We start from the raw sequence: 15,416 nt of genomic DNA, 5'->3' as shown, positions 1-15,416 counted from the left end.
AAACAAATGCAAGATTTTGTGATAACATGTATAGAGAAGATACAATAATAAAAACAACCAAGATATAAAATTAGAAATATATACATTAAGAGGTCTAACAGATTTACTGGAACTTAAAAGCATTTCCAAAGTTTAAACATTGGTATTTCTTCTTTTCTATATTAAAATATTTTTAAAATATTTTTTAAAATATTTTTTTAGTTGTTGATAGACCTTTATTTTATTTATCTATATGCAATGCTGAGAATCAAACCCAGTGCCTCATATATGCCAAGCAAGTGCACTACCGCTGACCCACAGTCCCAGTCCTATATTAAAACTCTTTAATCACACTTTTGAAATAGTGATTATTACAAGTATTATATTTTGATTAAGTTTGTATTATTAAAATTTTCAAATGCATTTGTAAATGTACAATTGGTATGATCAACTGAAGCGTCCAGACTGCTTTAGGAACCATCTCAGCCTACCTAGGTAAAACAATACTGAAATGATCCTTTCCAATTCAAGTTTGATATTTGATAGTTTTGTTAACTCAAATGTTTTAATGTACAGCATAAAAGCTTTTCTAGCAAGTACCAGAACAATTTAGAGTAACTGGCAAATTATCAAATCCAAACTTCAAACAATAATTAAGGTAAACATTCAAATACTCACTTTGTTATTTTGTGTCACAAGAATACCTCCACCCCCAGGTTTCAAAGGCACCTCTTCCATTGCTCCAAACACATCAGTTTCAACAGAAAAAGTTAATTCTAGACCTAGATCACTAATATCATTATCTAAAATCCACTGCAAATTTTTGGCATATTCTGGATCAATGGATGCTACATCTTGGTAATTTACAGGAATACCTAAAAAAATGCAAAAACACAGCAGTTACAGTCCATTTTTCTGTCTTTCCTCATCTGTTTAATGGTAAAATACTGCCCTCTACGGATACATTGAAAAACTGCAAAACAGAATCCAATTCACAGCATGGCTTTAAATGGATCTAATTCCTAAATGTGTAATTCTAAATATTAAGCCTGTTTTTTCCACATCTTTACAATGAAATCTTTCTTTAAAATAGATATTCCGTAAGTTGTCATAAAATTTCAGAAGTACCAAATATCTTATTAAATTGTATTCTTTGCACAAACATATACATGATAAAATAAAAAACAAAAATTTGGAAGTGTTTTTTTAAAAATAGGTCATTTTTTTTTTTTGCCTCTGACCCCCAAATGCCTTACACATAGATGGTGTCCAATCAAAATAAAAATTATCTCATTCAAATGCCACTGATTACCTACTTAGTTCACCCTTAAAAGCTTAAGAAAATTACTGTAAAAACATGTGTACAGAAATAAAAAATAAAACCATACCAAGAATGTGTTTGTAGAATGATCGTGTGAAGTAAATATTGACCAACTGCCTATGGTTCAAAGCTAATCCCAAGATCTGGCCAGCAAACCGGAAATAGTTCAAGTGATCAGGATTTACATAGGAGTTGCTATTAGGCTGAAAAGTTGTTCCTATTAAAATAAATACCAAAAAATTATACTTAGGAATCTATATGCAGAAGAGAGATAACTTAAATGCAAATAAATTAATTCACATATAACTTCAGTAAAGCTAATCATATTAAGCTTCCATAGGAATGTTCTTTGTGGATACACAAACAGGCAGTAGAAATGGAAGTACTGAAAATAACCATTAATTCACATACATTATCAGGACAAGTCCAAATATAAAGAGAAAATTTTAGAATACTTTCAACTGAAAGTAGTTGGAAGAACATTAGATACCTTCAAAAAACCTAGTAAAAGATAATACACATACACGTATGAACACCCATTTTCCTAGGCAGTGTGGCAATAAATACTAGGCTATAAACTAGGGCAGATATTGTCTCATTCATCTATATATGTCCAGGGCAATTATTATTCACTTATTTTTGCTTCTCAAGGAAAGCAAACAGTTATGAGAAAGACTAAAACTTTTAAATGTACAACTGTTCTTAATAGATCTAGTCATTGAACTTAATGCCTGTTAAACAATGATCAGAAAATCATCTAAGTTTCCAAGTCAACCACTTCTTTCACATGGCAAATAATCAAGTTTAAACAATTAATGCTGAGGTAAAAGGAAAAATGGCAAGAGTAACAGTTACTGGTTACAGTGTCAAAATCTAATTTTAAGAGTATAATTCCACTTTTATGAAATATCTAGAATAAGTGAATTCATATATATTCAAAGTAGATTATACTTCAAGTAGTTACTTGAGGCTAGGGAAAGACTGAGGAGTTATTTAACAAGCAGAATTTCTGCTTGGGCTGACAAAAAAGTTCTGGAATCAGTGGTGATGGTTGTACAGCATAATAGGTCAATAGTGTCAATAAGTTGCAGACTTTCAAATGGTTGAAATGATCAATATTACATATTTTACCACACAAAAACGCATAGTCCAATCGAAAAACCTAATGTCAACTTCTCAACTTCAACTCCACTGATTTTTCTGTGATGATCATTAACCTGGATTAAAAATTCATTCATTCAAGAAACATGAACTCATGCTATGTACTACTTACTGTTCTAGGTACTGAGGCTAAAAGAAAGGATAACTGATAAATATAACAGAAATAGAATCAAAGAAAAATAAAGTAGAAAATATTATTAGTGAAATGTTTGGTCATTTGGAATACATATTTGTGATAATACTTTGAGCTTTGATTTATCATTGTTGAAATTGGATTAAACTGCTGTCACCCATTTAATTAGATGTAAGGGAAAAAATTTAGAAGCTTATGGTTGAATGGCCTAAATAAGCCACATGAAGTTCATCATTCACTCTTAAATACCTCTGAATAATTTCCAGTCATGAGGAATGACTGGATATGAAAAGACAGAGCAAGGCCTTGGAGAAGAAGAAAGACATCAAAGATCAGCATAACCATAATTCCAAAACCATATTATTTTATAATGAGAATATCACAATTTTTTTTTATCTGTTCAAATAGAGAACATTAGGGTTACTGGTGAACCAGCACTTATTTTTGATGAGTCTATTTTCCTCTCCTAGCTTTGTGTAATTCTTTCACTATCTAATACTTTCTGGGAAATTTGGATTCTTAAAAAGAATAGATAAGGAGAAATTTAAAGGAAAAAAAGGAAGCAAATGGGATAAAAATCTTCAGGACAGGAATAATAAATAGTTTTTAACTTGAAAACTAGTTAAAACAGAGTATAAAATTTATATTAAGATTTTTAAGTTCAAAATAATCACAACTATGACGGTCCCAGGTTCTTGTTTTCACTATTAAAAATTCTGGGGCTGGGACTGTGGCTCAGTGGTAGAGTGCTCATCTAGCACATGCAAGGTGCTGGGTTCGATCCTCAGCACCACATAAAAATAAATAAATAAAATAAAGCTATTGTGTCTAACTACTTCTAAAAAAATTAATAAATGTTTAAAAAATTATAAGTAATCTAGGGATGATTTAAAGTATATGGGAGGATATGCATAGGTTAAATGCAAATACCAGACCATCTTATAGAAGGGACTTGGGCATCCATCCACAAATTATGATGTGTTTAGAGGGGGCCTGCACCAATCACTAGTAGATTCTGAGGGATGACTGAACATTGGCATGTGTAAATTCTGAACTATTATTCAGATAAATATGATTTATTGAGATATTTTTCAAAATATAATGAAAAACTTTTTTGTGTGGTGCTGGCAGTCAAAGGGCCCTGTGCACACAAGACAAATGTTTTACCAATGAGTTATATCTCAAGCCCTGAAAATACAATTTCAAGAAGGAAATCCTACTACATAATTATTTTCAAAGAATAATAGTAACAGTATCTAATACTTATTTCATGCTTTCTTTGTGCCAAGCATCAAAATAAACATTTTCACATCTCAGCTAATTGACGTATCCACTAACTGAATTCTCATTGTGTTATAAAACAAATTATCACCATTTTCAATTAAAGGTTAACTTCACTAGTCTAATATCAAATTTAAAAAGTGGCAGAGCCAATATTAACACCTAATGTAACCCCAAAATCCAAACTCAAACAGTATCATAAGCTGCTTCTCTATCATGAGCATCTTAATTTGATTAGAAAATAAGTTTTTTTAAAAAAAATTGTTACAAATAACAGTCTCTCCAGATGTTCCCCACATTCAGGAACTCTTAAATCCTAAATGAAATTCCTTCATGAAACTAAACTTAATAACAAGATAATATTTCACCTAGATTTTTAAATTATTATTAAAACCATGACCCTAAAGAGAAATCATGTAGTTTACAAAAAGAACCACAATTTTTACAGTCTATCCCCTCAACATTTGCTTTGTTATGTGGTATTAAGGAAGTACCTCTAGTAATGATTTTCACATCAAATCTGAATTTCAGGTATGAAACTAAACAGAGGCAGAATGAGGGGACTATAAAGCAAAGCAAAGCCTAAAATATGCTGAATTGAGTTTTAGAGATTAGGCCTAAAATCTTTAAACTTAGCGCTTCATTGAACTTGTCATACTGTTCACAAAGACACTAAATTCACCAAGAGCAAACAATCAAAGGTTACAAAATTAAAGCAGGCAGTCCCATATTCTTAAGTAATTTCAAATACCCAAGGAGCGCATTACATAGGTGAATGCCTGCAGCTTCCTAGCTTCATTGCAGCCCACTCCTGTTGGCCTCTCCTCAAGTAATCCTTCTTATTAAATGGAGATTTGCTGCTACACTTGTTTGGAAGCAGTCAGAAGCTACAATTAATTAGGTATTCTCTCCTTGTAAGAGAATGTAAATACTGGAGAAAGAAAAAATTTGCAGGAAAAAACAATGGAACTGTGCGCAAAGCATCTGAAATCTAAAATCCTACTTTCACTTCAAATATAAGTCTTTATTACAGAGCTCTCAAACATACCCTCACAAAAATGAGGTGGTAACCAATTCCATTTAGTCTATAATATCAAATTACAACTCTATAGGTCCAAAAACCATTTCCACAAAGAGAGCTGTTCATCTGTATTATATGGTTAGGTAAGAGCTTTGTAGTTGTCAGGTCTTGATCTCTTAAAAGAACTGAAAAAAAAAAAGTCAGCATGCATAAATAGATTATGAGTTAAGATTTAACATCACAATTTCTAGATTTTGGTTTTCATAACCAATATCTTTTTTTCTTTTTAGAATAAAGTAACAGAATTTATTTTTGAAACATAAAGGAAGCAGAACTCTCACAATGGAGGAATCACACTAAATTTTAGATGTAGAAACTCAAATAGGGTTAGCAAATTTTTATTTTTCCAAATACGGACTTTTTTTTAAGTCCATTACTAGCAACACTATTTTATGGAAGAAAACGTTAGCCAAAAAAGTAGGCGAGGGCTGGGGATGTGGCTCAAGCGGTAATGTGCCTGGCATGCGTGGGGCGCTGGGTTCGATCCTCAGCACCACATAAAATAATATAAAGATGTGTCCACTGAAAACCGAAAAATAAATATTAAAAAAAAAGTAGGCTAAAGGATAAATATCAATTGAATAAGTTTCAAAGGGCAGATAAGAACTTGTTCAGGACCTCAAGACAAGCATTTGGAAACCAACTCTACTACATTAAGTCAAGTTCCACTTTCGGTTCTACCACTTGTCAGCTGTGTCAATATAGACAAAAACTCTGAATTACAGTTTTTGATATGGGAATGCCTCATCTAGTTCACAGGGTTACTGTGGGAATCAACAAAATGTACTGAAGTAGTTTGAAAAATATGACAAGTCACCAAAAAAATCAAGACCACACAACTTACCATCCGCTGACTGGGTAAACAGTGCATAATCAGGATTGACTATCTCATTAGACAGAATATCAAACCACTCTCGCACAACGCCTTGACCCTAAGGTTCAAGAAAATGAAATTTAACATCAACAAAAATATATTATGCTGGAAACTTTTTTTCTGAATGAGAACAAAATTAAAACATTAAATTTCTTTGTTTATCAATTAAATATTAAGCTTCATTCAAATGTGTTTCTTTTATATACAGTGATTTCCAAATAACTTATTTTTATACCCACCATGCCTTCTTCTCCATGGAATCGTACAGCAATCCCTTGTTTTAGCTTTGCACAATTTGCTTTTGATACAACTTCACAGCTACTCCTAAAAATAGAATCTAAATATGTAGCATTCGTTAATTTTACATATTAAAATTTATAATAACAAGTACTTTGTGCCTCACACGAATATCATTTTCTTTTTTAAACATACCTCTGTGAACCAGCAGAATGTCATTTTCATTTACTGGCCTGTGCACCATGTCTGAATCTGGTTGTCCTGAATGCAAATGTTCATAGAACCATTCACAGCGATCTTTAAATGGCTACCCAAAAAAATGACAGGAAAATATATTAATAATATTTCAGTCACCTAATTACCAGATTTATAAGCATACTAAATGCTAGTAAATTTCTACAAATAATCATTCTTAGACCTCTAATTCGCAATAAGTATTTATTAGATAATGTTCAAACATTTCAGTAACTATTCACAAAAAGGCAGATGTTAGCTGAAATACTTTGACAACCTAGACAATGTATTTTTTAACATCCTTATATTTTCATTGCTTCTTGGCCATATGGCTAGGATCAAACATAAAATTCCCACATTTTCAATAGGAAATACTGATAAGTTATATCTAAGAACTTAATGTTGGATATATAATTGAACATATTTATTCTCAATTTATTTTAAACCCAACAAAGCTTATAAGAATGAATTTTCACACCCAGAAAAAGTTACAGTGAATGTTCCACTTCAGTTTTTATGAAAATAATCTTTTATACCTATCTTCATTCTTATTTCTCTTTTGAAATACAGACAGCAACTAGAAAGTTATTTGTTATCCTTCTGTCTTTCTTTCCTCCACCCTAAACACTGAAGAATAAGATCTCTTAAATGGTAAAGAAAATTTCTGCCTTTTATTCATCTAACAGGTAAAGCAAACCGCAAGTGATCTATAATTTTTATGATTAATCTGAAAGTATTATTGAGTACCTAGTATGTGCCAATACTAAAACATAAAAGCTGTATAAGTGTCACTCTCCATGTTAATACTTAGTAAAGTTGAAGAGATGAGAATAGCATAGAACAGTACAATAGTGTATATCAAATTCTAAAAAGTGAAGTACAAACTACTGATGCAACTAAGAATTTAGAAACTTGAAGATGAATGGAGTACAAAGGTTTCACAAGTCATTTTCTGAACTAGAATTTAAAGCTCAGTAGGACTTGCTCAAGCAAGGAGAAAAAGGGGCACAAAGAGAGAGACAAAGAGAAAGGTACAGAAGGAGAAATCATGTCCCTCTGGAAGATGTAGTGAAGGCACTGGTATAAACAGAATTCTACTTCTATACATGTTGAAAGAAAAATGTTTGTATAAGTAAACTGAGCACATAATTAAGGATCCTGAGAATTCAGTAAAACATACAGGAGCCACTATGTATATTGGTTAGAAGAATATAATACAGTAATTAAAGTGAGTGTGGCACCAATTTAAAGGGAGATTATCCAAGTACAAGTTATAAAAACAGCTACTAAATAATGAGGTCCACATAGTGGTAGGAAAGAGGAACTATGAAGTAAATCTAAGAGCCATTACTCCTCTAAATAAAAATGAAAAGTAAAAGAAGATCGCTAGAGATAGAACTTACTAACAGATATTACTTGGAGAGAAAGAAACTTTCTCCCACAACTTATTGCCACACTCCTAGAAGGCACTGATGGGAAAACAATAAACAAGGTTTTATGTATCCTGAATTTAATTTTATTGTAGGATATAACTATTAGGGGTTTGGAAATAAATACTTGACTCTGCTACACTTGAAACACTGAAAACAGAGTCCAGCTGAAGTTGGAAACAAGCTAAGGTACCTTGTTCAAGAGAACAGAATATAACCACCAAGAAGAAAGAAATTTACAATCCGAGGTCAGGATTGAGAATTTGCTCAGCAAATAACACACACCACTAAAAAAGTTAAAGGATAAACAAGGTGGCACAATACCGCAGAAGCTACAGGTTTCAAAAGGTAAGGATGAGCAATACTACCCCCCAATACCACAAAGAAGTTACCTTTCAGGAAGTTTCTAGGTTATCAGTCAACTTCTTTAGTTGAGCTAAACTAAATATTAGTTTTGCTTTAAAAGACTTAACGCTTTTTATTAGTTCTTAATAAAATATTATTAGTTTAGATAACCAATATTATTAGTTTAGATAACTGGTGAGAGATTAACTTCTATCTTTTAATATTTGCTCTTTCACATATAGTATGCATCTAAGTACTTAATTTTTAGTAAACAGACTGGAATATAACGTACTTGAAGTTTCAATGCTAATTATTTCTAAAATTTTGGTAAAAGAGGAGAAAACAAAACTTTACACTGAAGCAACATATTTAAGTATGAGCTTTAAAGTCACATAAGCATGGTTTAAAATGCTGGCTCAGTCACTTACTGAATTTGTGATCCTAAGGAAATTACTAATTCCCTCACAACTTGTTTTCTTACTCATAAAATAGATAAAATAATACCTACTTCAAGGATTTATTGTGAGGATTTAAAAAATAATGCAACAGAACATAATAATCATAATTATAATCACAAATTAGCTAATGCTTTTTAAGCACCAATAAGCCAGGTATTGTTTCAAGACCTTAAGGTGCATTAATCACACGCAACCCTCGTAACACTGAAAAAAAGGTACACTTAGCCCCATCTACAGAAGCAAAAGATATGTAGCACTAAGAAGCTAAGTAATTTGTGGAAATACTCAACATCCACAACAATAAATAGATGATGGTCTATTACCACTCCCATAAATGTTAAAATTGTCAATAATTATGACAATACATGACAGTAAGCTTACTTGCCATTTTAAGATATTAAACTGTCTTGGATCTATAAAATGTGAACCAAGAAATAAAAACAAATGCAATTTTTTAAGTAATTCATATAGAACATTAAAAGGTACCAATTGCTACCTTCAAAATCTAATAAAGATATCTATAAGACCAATATACACATGTGCACGCATGCGTGCACACACAGTCACACATATACATACACAGCTCTACAAAGCTGAAAGGCACATTTTTGTATGTAAACTTTCTGAGTACCTGCATTTCCATATATAATTCACAAAACAGGACTGATTACAGAGGCTCCTCTTAATAGCATTTGTACAGCAACACAAAATGTGTCTCCCTTTAACTACTGGCCACCTGAAAACCACCAACAGAAGAAGAAGTCAATCCTTCAGAAATAGCTGGTCTTCAACTTGTTTGGAAGAAACAGTCTCCAAGTTACAAAAAATTTCTGAGTACAGAACACTTTTTTTTTGATGTGAGAGTAAGTTGCCAACATGCTGCCCAGTACACCCATAAATACTTTCTATATATATTTCCTACAAAGAAATTATCCTACATAACCAGTTAACAACTATTAAAAATCAGGAACACTGGTACACTACTGTATCCAATTCCCAGACCCCATTTCAGGTTTTGACAATTTCCCAAAGATATCCTTTATGAGCATAATGATTCATGAACTACATTTAATTATCCTGTTTCTCTATCTCCTTCACTCTGGTTACAGTTATTCAATGTTTTCTTAATTTTCATAACCTTGACACTTTTAAAGATTGCAGTTCACTTAATTTTGTAGCACATCCCTGTTATCAGAGTTAGCTTAATGCTTCCTCATACTTAGATTTAGGGTATGCATCTTTAGCAAAAACATCACAGAAGTGAGGCCATGTTCTTCTTAGTGTATCCTATTAGCTGGCACACTTCTATGTCTGCTCTGATTACTGCAAAGCTTCTCCACTGTAAAGCTCCCATTTTCTCTTTGTAATAAGTAGTCTGTGAGGAGATATTTTGAGACTATAAATACCCACCCCTTATAGAACTTTCCAAATTCACTCATTAATTTTTCCAGTATAGATACATGAATTCCTATCTTATTTATAATATGCTATTATCATTACTTATTTTGATATTCCAATTGTTTCAAATTTGGCCAATAGGAATCCATTTCAAACTGGATTCTGAGTCATTTTGACATAATTCCATGATTCTTTGAACACATCTTTACTTTCCTGCACAAGAAAATGTTACAGTTTCATCTTGTACTTTTCCATAACCTGACCTTGGAATTCACCATTTCTCCAATGGGCCCTGCTTCATTTAGAACGTTATTTAAAGACCAAGAGCTATATGCCAAGTTTGCTATATCTTAAAGAATGAAAACTCTGTTCACACTGATATCTGTTAATTCAAATTTAATAACACAGAATTTGTTCTAGTTTCCTCCATTTTGTAACTCCTTTCTCCAACATTAGGCTCCCATACTTATCTGATCAACACTCACCTCCTCTCCACCTCCCATATATAACCAACTTCCTATTGTTGACATGACCCCTTCACTGTAGAATGCTCACCACCCCACTGAGGCTCTGTCAAGTAACTATGAGAAGCTGCCACCATCTTCCACATGGATCTCCTCCTTACGCCACTCCAATTCATCTATCTCATCATGAGCCCTCTTCTAAACAGATACCTCTTTACCACACCCAAACTCCAAAGCCCCACATTAGGCCAGCAGGATGCATGTGAATATTCTTCATCCTGGTAAGTTAACAAAACTCTCTCACTTGGTCAAAAGGACAGATATCTAATGCAGATGCTTTTCAACTAAACTGTTTGGGAAAGGGGAAAAATGAAAAACAGAAATAGTATTAAAAATAGCAAATTATATCTTTTTCAACAACTAAAAGCTTCTTTTACCTAGTATCTCATTTGCCCTAGTAGATAGCCATATAGTACAGGTCAACAAAATGAACTTGAGGGGCCAGTGATATAGCTCAGTGGTAGTGTACTTGCCTAGCATGCACAAGGCCCTGGGTTCAATCCCTAGAAACAAACACATATGCACAGAAACACACACAAAGAAAGAAAAAGAGAGAGAGAGAAAATATGGATTTAAGACATTGGTGATGCAGCTCAGTGTTAGAGTTTACCTTGCAAGTGAGAGGCCCTGGCTTTAAAACCCAGCATCACTGCCACCACCACAACAAAAATAAACATAAGAACCAGATAGACTTTTAAATCCTATTTCTTACACTTAATAGCTGAATGGCTTAAACATGTCATTTAACCCCTTCAATTCAGTAAAAGCAGCTGATTGTTCGGAGAATTAAATAATTAATGTAAAGCAAATACATGGTACTAAACCTATAATTAGCATTCAATAAGCATAAGTTATTACCATTGCCTTCTTTTACATAATCATTATTAAACAGGAATCAAAAGATCCCTATGTACATCTGTATAATTTTATAAAAATGAATTCTTAGCTCTTTTAACTTCTGAAAGGGTTCGTGTTCCTAAAGACATTAAAAACCTTATGGTATTTATTATCTCATGACTACTAATGAAATCACAGCCTCCATTCTATCCTTTACATCTGATAAATTATTTTCTAAAATGATTTTCTAAAATGTTGCCAAGATTTGTTATTCTCCTGAAGCTTCCAAACAGTCTAGCAAACAAAGAAGATTCTGCAATCTGGCAATCAAGGCTCAATACAATATTCCAATATGAACCTATTCTACCTTTCCAGGTACTTCCACCTAACTGAAATTTCCACCTGCATGTGCCAGCCCATATTTTGGCTAGAATATTTGTCCTCCTCTTTACTCCCATCAAAATACTGCACATTTCTCAAGCTTTTCAAAGTCATTTAAAATCTACCTCCTTTTTGAAATTTCCTTTCACAGAGCAACCAAAAGCAAGTTCTTCCTTCCTTAAATTCCTGAAAAACCAGGTGATACATAACTACTGACTTATAGGTATATATATTACCTTCCCTGCTAGATTGAATTCGGATCCTCTTGGAGAAATGTGATTTCTATCTCCAAATCAACTACCATTTATTAAGCATATATACCAAGCACTCTTCACAAGTTACTCTTCACAACAGTCCTACAAAGTTGGTTCATTATCTTTTATAGATGAAGAAATCAAGGGTCAAAGATGTAAAGAAATGTGCCCAAAGTCATATAACTGGTTAGAAGAAAAACAAGTTTTTCCCTAGCATTTTTTCACAAAACATGAGATATATGGAATAAATAGGTACAATCTTCATAAGGGGAAAGACTGTCAGGTCAAGTAAGTTTAGAAAGATTAGCAATGTTAAATCACTATTTTTATCCAAAGATTTTCTCAAAGCCTTTTAACATGCTACTCATGTACTTTACATATTTCCACAGGACATAAGTCTATTTCCCAAATGTATTTGGGGATAAAATCCTTTTCTCAAAGACCATCCACGACACAGGACTATTGATTCATGAAACTCACTTCAGGAAATGTAGTAATGTATTCTGTAGTCTTTGCACGGGCATTTGCACATAGTAGGCACTCAATACACATTTCTTCAAGAAGAAAATTTATTCCTCATATTAAAGCAACATGTAATTCCATCCCTCTTACTTACAGGAGGTTTTAAGTATAATGCTGACCACACTCAATAATATTTGAATTTTAAAAATTTATTTCATTACTAAGACTAAAAACAAGATGAAGAAAATTTCTACCTGTGCTTTTATGATATGCATGAATCTTGACATCAACTCAGGACATTCAAGGAGAAAGTGAAAGTGGTCAAAAATAATTTTAGGATTTCTAAAAGAAAAATATATTTTGTTAAATGGACAAGAAATACAAATACCATTAAATGAAATGCAAATTCAGATATATAGATAACTGAAATAAAAGAAAAATATATTAATCCTCTCCTACTGCATTTTGAATTGTTATTGAATACATTTTGAATGGAAACAGAAATAGCATTTTTTTCTATTTGGAAGAAACCAAACTTAAAGAGAAGAAAGAGTGCCAAGACAATCCATGAAATCTCAGAAACCCTTACCTGTTAACAAAACATTTTAAAACTTCATCATGTTTGCAGACAAATTCAATAAAACGGGGTGAAGTCATTCTGTGGGGATTAGGCAAAAATCAGAATACATAGACAAACACTGGTGATAAGATACAGAAAATCTGATAAATATGTATTGAACTGGACAGGCTTGTAGACCATAAGAAAGAACTTGGGTTTGGATCTTCTTTATAAATTCAGAAAATTAAGGCATGCCTAGTCAATACGTAGAATGAAATAGTATGTATGTATGTATAGATATACACACACACACATATATGTGTATATATATATATATATATATATATATATATATATATATATATAATATATAATATATAAAACTTCTCAATAACAGATGACATAAACAAGTAACTTTTTTAAAAATCTTGAAAGTATGAGCATCTCTGCTCTATGAATTTCAAACATATAATTAAGATATCCTATATAAAATGACATTCTCCATTCTACAAAGAAATTTTGTACTAGAATCAGATTAGTACAATGAGTACTCTAAAACAAGATTAGAATAGGATCTTTAAACATCAATAATTACTTCTTGTTATTGAAATTACAAAAATATCATATCTCTTCTTCACTTATGAGAGCAAAAAATAATAAGCTGAAACCTTCTTACCCTGGAGGCATCTGACAAGAACAGCACATGTAAAAAGCTTGAATGACAGCACTTAGCCGGTTGGCTGTCATAGAAATAACATCCTGACAATCTGCATTGGCTTCCTGTTTCCCTGCAAGAGCATCTGGTTTAGATTCCCCTGTGCCAGTGGATAGATTTTCATAGCTCCCAGGTTCAAATGGTGGAATGGAAGTGGCATCTTGATCTTGGCCTTTTTGTTTCAGTAAAATAGAAGTGATATCTGTTGAGTCCTTTTTGTTTTTCATCAATTCTGTAGCTATTAAAACTAGCCATTCATCTAATGAGTGCCAAAGCAATTCCAGAGGCTATGAAGAAAAGAAAAGTTTTTTAGACATCATTCTTAAACTGCATAATTAAAAAAAAAAAAAAAAAAAACCCACACAGCCAGAAATATAGTGTAAAAGAGAAAATTTACTCTAGATACTTCAGTTTTCCCATATTAAAATGACAATAATGCTTCAAGGTAAGTAACAAAAATATATGTTTCATATAAATTATAATTTCTTCATTTATAGCAAAATTTAATTATTTGTGTATGTATTCCTGGTAATAAAAAGATAAAACTAAAATCTAACAATAAATTATAAGCAATTGTTCTTCTTTCAATTTCAAAAATTTAGTTTTAAGACTATACATTACTTTCATAACACCCCTAACATTTACTGTCAATAATTATCAATAATTTTCAATAAAACAAAAATAAGCCATTTCCAACTTAAAATAAAATTAGAATTCCCAAAGAACCTAATAAACAGTTTAAAATTCTCCTTTCTTACATGAATTCCTAGAATTTTGATAATTTATCTTAAGAAATGATTAAAATATGACATTTCTATGAATAAGTATATAATCATACAATATATCTTGTTTATACATACACTCCATCTCAAATAATTAATAAAGAAGCACAATTACCAAACTTCTATCAAAATACTAATTAGCAAATTCTTTTTTTTGTGGTTTGGGGAACCAAATGCAAGACTTCACACACATTAAGCATAAACTCTACCACTCAGCTATGCCCTCACAGCTCCTTGCAAACTCTTAATTCCAAGATTAATGGGGCTGGGGCTGGGGCTGGGGCTCAGCAGTAGAGCACTCGCCTAGCATGTGCGAGGTACTGGGTTCGATCCTCAGCACCACATAAAAATAAATAAATAAAATAAAGATTGTGTCCAACTACAACTAACATATATATATATATATTTAAAAAGATTAACATTTAAAAATAATAAGGGGGAAGAGGGGAATCAAACTGCTTTTTTACTCCTACAATATTTCAAATATTTCTGAGAATAGTGAAATGTCTTCTGTGAATTAAGAGTAAATAACATTTTATATTTAAATCATTTTATCAAAAATGCTGCAATAGGACCAAATACTAAAAAAAATGAAATACAAACATGATCTATAATAATTAGTAGTTTTAAAACAAATATAAATGTCCAACTACTTTTTATTAAAAGAGCTGCTAGAATATTTTTAATCCCAAATAAGGATTAACAGTTAAAGAGAGAGTAGAGGGGTTATCATTCATCTTACACAGTATTTTAAATATTTTAAAATATTTTAACTAAACAAATAATCTTACTTTTAGAAAATACTATGAAAAAAGATCACGCAAGCATATTTGTTTCTGAAATCTTAGAGAATGTTTTAATAACCTGTTATGCCAGAAAATTCTTCTCAATTATTATCTAACAATACCTTTACAATATTTTCATTGTTTGTTCAATAATCCAGAACTTTATGAAGTAACCAGAATATTGT

The 15,416-nt window shown here is 31.8% G+C and overlaps 1 protein-coding gene across 3 annotated transcripts in view; it reads right to left on the bottom strand.

Annotated features, from left to right (window-relative positions):
• Hace1 (HECT domain and ankyrin repeat containing E3 ubiquitin protein ligase 1) overlaps positions 1–15,416 on the bottom strand; it is an 88,023-nt gene that overhangs the window by 20,580 nt on the left and 52,027 nt on the right. For all 3 annotated transcript variants that reach the window (XM_071613177.1, XM_071613178.1, XM_027928315.2), the window contains exons 12-19: positions 13,626–13,951; positions 12,980–13,048; positions 12,645–12,732; positions 6,263–6,374; positions 6,070–6,167; positions 5,801–5,888; positions 1,368–1,517; positions 658–854 (exon numbers count right to left, since the gene is read on the bottom strand). In XM_071613177.1, the coding sequence (XP_071469278.1) occupies positions 658–854; positions 1,368–1,517; positions 5,801–5,888; positions 6,070–6,167; positions 6,263–6,374; positions 12,645–12,732; positions 12,980–13,048; positions 13,626–13,951 (1,128 nt within the window). The remainder of the gene's footprint in view (positions 1–657; positions 855–1,367; positions 1,518–5,800; positions 5,889–6,069; positions 6,168–6,262; positions 6,375–12,644; positions 12,733–12,979; positions 13,049–13,625; positions 13,952–15,416) is intronic.

Source organism: Marmota flaviventris, chromosome 6, assembly GCF_047511675.1.
Source record: "Marmota flaviventris isolate mMarFla1 chromosome 6, mMarFla1.hap1, whole genome shotgun sequence".
NCBI lineage: Eukaryota > Metazoa > Chordata > Mammalia > Rodentia > Sciuridae > Marmota > Marmota flaviventris.
The sequence above is the reverse complement of the archived record's forward strand: the minus strand, read 5'-3'. Positions and strand labels throughout refer to the sequence as shown.